Source organism: Silene latifolia, chromosome 1 (assembly GCF_048544455.1).
Source record: "Silene latifolia isolate original U9 population chromosome 1, ASM4854445v1, whole genome shotgun sequence".
NCBI lineage: Eukaryota > Viridiplantae > Streptophyta > Magnoliopsida > Caryophyllales > Caryophyllaceae > Silene > Silene latifolia.
In genome coordinates, this window is record NC_133526.1 from 170183529 (window position 1) to 170188741 (window position 5213).

A 5213-nucleotide genomic window follows, 5' to 3' on the forward strand; every position below is an offset into this window, starting at 1 on the left:
CCCGATGATCGTGGCTCCGATTCACGAATCAAGCCGAGTATACCCGGGAAAGCGGCGGCTGCGCCGCAGAAAGATCGCAGATGCGCCAAACAAAGCAGATCTTAGGACAACGAGAACTTCGTACGAGGAGCGTAACATCGATCACAGAGCATCTCGCGACCCGCCGGGGAGAGAGACATACATAGAAAAAGAATACCGGGAACTACGAAGCCTCCTCCGGAGGGTCCAGTGAATATACCGCCTATGGAGATGGGTTGCGCCGAAAGCTACGCCGACTCGCCGTTGCCATCGACGATATAGCTACACTGGCCTTACCAAAAGGATTCAGCGTCCCAACAATGACCCTCTTCGATGGAACCACAGACCCCTGCGATCACATTAGCCAATTCAAGCAGAAAATGATGGTTACCACAGCCACATGAGCCTCAAAGGAGGAATGTATGTGTAAAGGATTTGGTTCGACCCTAACCGGAGCAGCACTATAATGGTTCGTCGGCTTGCCTAACGGGACCATATCTTCATTCGCCGATCTGGTTAACGATTCAATCGCAGTTCTCCGGTAGGAGAACACCAAAGCGCCAAGTGATCTCAGATAGGATCGTTCAGGAAATAGGTGAATCAATCAAAGATTACGTCACCAGGTTCAATGCAGAGAAAGTCTCAATACGAGGCTGCGATATGTCCACTGCCATCAATGCCTTCAGGCAGGGCTTGGATAAGGAATCAAACCTCTACAAAGAATTAACGATGTACCCTTGTGAGAGATTCGAAGAAGTCCAGCAGAGAGCTACAGCGGCATTAAGGTTGGAAGAAGACATACAAGCTAGAAGGGAATAACAAACTTCGACAAACCTAGCAGGAAAATCTCAACTGAAAAGAAAGGCGAACGAGCTAAACCATACAGCAGACCCAATATCAGTAGAATAGCAGAAAAAACCCAGCAAGTTGACGACTCTCAGCATCCTCCTAAGCTATCTGAATACGGATTCAACACGGGAATGGAAGGGTTGTTGAAAGCGCTCAGAGGCCTAGGTGATCAAGTGAGGTGGCCAAAGCCTCCCACTTAGGATCGACCCAACGACGACAGAGACAGTAACAAGAGATGCGAATGGCATCAGGACATAGGTCACAGGACAGAAGACTGCTACAGGCTGCGTAAAGAAGTAAAGTTCCAGATACGCAGGGGAAACTTGGACCACCTGTTATCACGTGGGGGCAAGCAGGACAGGAGAGAAGCAAAAAACCAGGTGCTCCCCTCTGCCCCACCCATATGAACGTAAATTATTAACGTGATAACTGGCGGATCCGAGCTATCAGGTTTGACATATTCCGCCGCTAAGAGGAAAACCACCGGAAGTAAAGGGGATCATCCAGAAACTTCATACAGAGTAAGCCAGGGCAATTTACCCCCGGTAACTTTTGACGAAACCGACATAGAAAGCGGTGCAGAGCAAGATGACGATGCCCTAACTATAACATTATCCGTTGGCAATTGCACCGTACGAAAAGCATTAGTGGATACAGGGAGTTCGGTGAACCTCATCATGCTGGAAACCCTCAAAACCATGGGTTTTGATAAAGAAAACCTGATAAAGAAATCTGTACCCCTGGTGGGGTTCAGTGGTGAGACTGCGCATTCGGTAGGTGAGATAACCATCCCAACGTATATTGAAGGAGTTAATAAACTGGTAAGATACTTAGTCATTGAGGGTCCGACCACTTACAACGTGATACTAGGAAGACCATGGCTGCACCAGATGAAGGCGGTGCCCTCAACATATCATCAGTGTCTCAAGTTCCCAACACCATGGGGTACGGTCACAATAAAAGGGGATCGAGAGGAATCCAGGAACTGCTACGCTCAAGCCCTCAAAGCTACAACCAGGCTCCCCTCATAGCAATTACAGAACCGGGGCACCTCGAAAGAGTACAAGGAGCCCCCCTTAGAGGAATTAGACCAGGTCCACCTGGACGAGGAACACCCGGATAGGACGGTATTGATTGGAGCAACTTGCTGTGAAGAGCTGCGCAGCCAGCTGACTCAATTTATGAAAACCAACATGGACTGCTTCGCTTGTCCCACAATGATATGGTGGGTATAGATCCATCTGTTATTTCACATAAGCTAAGTGTGAACCCAGGCTGCACCCCGGTACAGCAGAAGAGAATAAAATTCGCGGCAGAACAAAACGAGGTCATTAACAAGGAAGTAGACAGTCTCTTGGCAGCAGGTAAAATTAGAGAAGTTAGCTACCCTGAATGGCTTTCTAATGTGGTAGTTGTGCCCAAAAAGAACGGCAAATGGAGGGTATGCGTAGACTTCACAGATTTAAACAAAGCTTGTCCCAAGGACCCCTTTCCACTGCCACATATCGATGCAATGGTGGACGCTACTGCGGGACACGAGGTACTCACTTTCCTCGACGCCTGGAGCGGTTACAATCAGATCAAGATGCATCCGCAAGATCAAGAGAAAACATCATTCATGTCAGAAAGAGGCATATATTGTTACAAGGTCATGCCCTTTGGCCTAAAGAACGCCGGGTTCACTTACCAACGGTTGGTAAATAAAATGTTCAAGCAGCAAATAGGAAAGACCATGGAAGTATACATAGACGACATGGTAGTGAAGTCCAAAAAAGCAGAAATGCATATGGAACACTTAGCGGACACCTTCCAGACATTAAGGGAGTTTAAAATGAAGCTTAATCCATCCAAGTGCTCGTTTGGAGTATCCTCGGGAAAATTCTTAGGATATATGGTGACCCAGAGAGGAATTGAAGCAAGCAAGGAGCAGATAAAAGCAATACTCCAGCTGGAATCACCGCAGAAGCCAAAAGATGTGCAAAGGCTAGCAGGGAAGGTGGCGGCCCTAAACAGGTTCATATCGAGGGCTTCAAATAGGTGCAAGCTGTTCTATGATATATTGAGGAAAAGTCAGAAATTCGAATGGACCGAGGAACATGAAAAGGCATTCGTGGAACTCAAAAGCTATCTAAGCACGCCACCGTTACTCGCGATGCCGGAGCAAGGGGAGCCACTATTCCTGTACCTGTCAGTCACGGAAGCAGCTGTAAGTGCGGTCTTGGTCAAAGAACAAGAAGGAGTGCAGCATCCTGTGTATTACATTAGCAAGTCTCTGCTTCCCGCAAAGACCAGACTATTATGAGGAAGCCTAAACTTTCGGGCAGAATGACTAAATGGTCAGTGCATCTTAGTGGGTATGACTTACAATTCGAACCCAGAACAACGATAAAATCCCAAGTCCTAGCAGATTTCATCTCTGACTTCTGCCCTACTATCCGTGGGGAGGCAGAAGAAGGAATGCTGACAATAACGGGGAGTCAGGATAGCGAGATATGGACCCTATACATTGACGGAGCCTCAAATGCAAGGAGAGCTGGTGTAGGTTTGGTCCTTCGATCACCTAAAGGTGATATGATAGTACAAGCTGTTAGGTGTGAGTTCAAAGCAACCAACAACGAAGCCGAGTATGAAGCCTTTATACTTGGGATGCAGATGGCGCCGGGGCTTAAGGTGAGGAACCTGAGGGTGTATAGTGACTCCTTACTTGTGGTGAATCACGTAAACAACGAATATGTGGCACATGATTCAAAGATGATAGCCTACTTGAAGATAGCCACAGAGCAAAAGTTGAAGTTTAGAACGTTCAAGATAACTCAGGTGCCGCGAGATCAGAACGTCGAGGCAGACGCCCTGGCAACGTTAAAGGCCACCTTCCAGCCCACAGAACTGTCAAATATACCTATCACCCATGTATTGACCCCAGCCATCCAGAAGGAGCTAGATCAGAATCCGGTGAAAGAGGCTGTACACATGCAGTATACGCAGGGAGCCAGGACTCTGGTTTCCGCAGTAGGACAACATGATCCAGATTGGAGAGTACCGTACGTAAATTGGCTAAGGGATGAGACACTCCTTGGGGATAGAAAGGAAGCACAAAGTTTCAGGATAAAAGCCTCCAGGTATATCATGATTGATAACATTATCTTCAGAAAGTCATTGGCAAGACCATGCCTCAGGTGCTTGAGCAAAGAGGAAGCAGAAACGGTGCTGCAGGATGTTCACGGCGGAGAATGCGGGAACCATGCTGGAGGACAAAGTTTGTCTAACAAAATCTTGAGACAGGGGTATTTCTGGCCCACCATGCGCACAGATGCCGTAAATCATGCCAAACGCTGTGAGTCATGTCAAAAGGCGGCTCCAGCAATCCACCAGCCAGCAGAACCAATGCATCCGATTATCTCTCCATGGCCATTCATGATGTGGGGCATGGACATAGTAGGTAAGCTGCCCAGGGCTCCAGGAAACAGAGTGTATATGCTAGTTATGACTGATTAATTTTCAAAGTGGATTGAGGCAGAGGCAATGACAGAGGTAAAAGAACAGCAGGTGATCTCTTTTATCAAGCGCAACATCATAAGCAGATTTGGGATACCATCTGAGATCATATGTGACAATGGATCCTAGTTCATATCGGATAACACCGAGGGCTTCTGTTCATGCTGGAACATAACACTGAGAAAGTCAGCCCCCAGATATCCACAAACCAAAGGCCAAGCCGAGTCCAGCAACAAAATCATTGTGGTGAACCCTAAAACTTTGGAAGAGTTGGGGGAAAATGGGCAGATGAACTACCATTAGTACCGGTCGACGTAACAACACCGAAAATGGCAACAGGCCAAACTCCATTTAGCCTCGTATACGGAGTGAGGCGGTGATACCCTCGAAGTTCGGTGCCCACGCACGCATAAGGTGTCGGGCAATGAGCGTAACAAGGTCGAAATGGCTAGGAGCCTGGATACAGTTGATGAGCTGCGAGAAAGCGCCTACATACGTATGGCGTCGTATAAACAATATGTAGCAAGGACGTATAACAAGAATGTCAAGATCAGGACCCTTGAAGTAGGGGACCTCGTACTCAGAAGGGTATTCGAAAATACCAAGAACCACAAAGCAGGCAAGTTTGCCTACAAATGGGAAGGGCCATATCAGGTCGAAAGCATTGTCAAGAATGGGGCATACAGGTTGATGACCATGCACGATCAAATCCTGGATAAACCCTGGAACATTTGTCACTTGAAACGGTACTTTGTCTGACAAAGTGCCAAAACTTTAGTGTACAAAGGACCTTTCAAAAGTCCGTGAAGCAAAAAAAAAAAAAAGGTGGGGGTTAGTATATGCTTTAGGTA

The 5213-nt window shown here is 47.3% G+C and overlaps 1 protein-coding gene across 1 annotated transcript; it reads left to right on the forward strand.

The window, feature by feature from the left end:
• Nucleotides 1-3165: 3165 nt before the first annotated feature.
• On the forward strand, nt 3166-4491 carry LOC141587247 (uncharacterized). The gene is made up of 2 exons (XM_074408701.1): nt 3166-4182; nt 4372-4491. Exons 1-2 carry the CDS (start codon nt 3166-3168, stop codon nt 4489-4491), a joined length of 1137 nt encoding a protein of 378 aa, XP_074264802.1.
• Nucleotides 4492-5213: the final 722 nt, after the last annotated feature.

Bases quoted from the DNA above. Each gene is read 5' to 3' on its own strand.
- LOC141587247 (XM_074408701.1), top strand. From the start codon at position 3,166: ATGAGGAAGCCTAAACTTTCGGGCAGAATGACTAAATGGTCAGTGCAT. The intron at 4,183-4,371 runs GTAAATCATGCC...TAATTTTCAAAG, and splicing joins CCACCATGCGCACAGATGCC to TGGATTGAGGCAGAGGCAAT.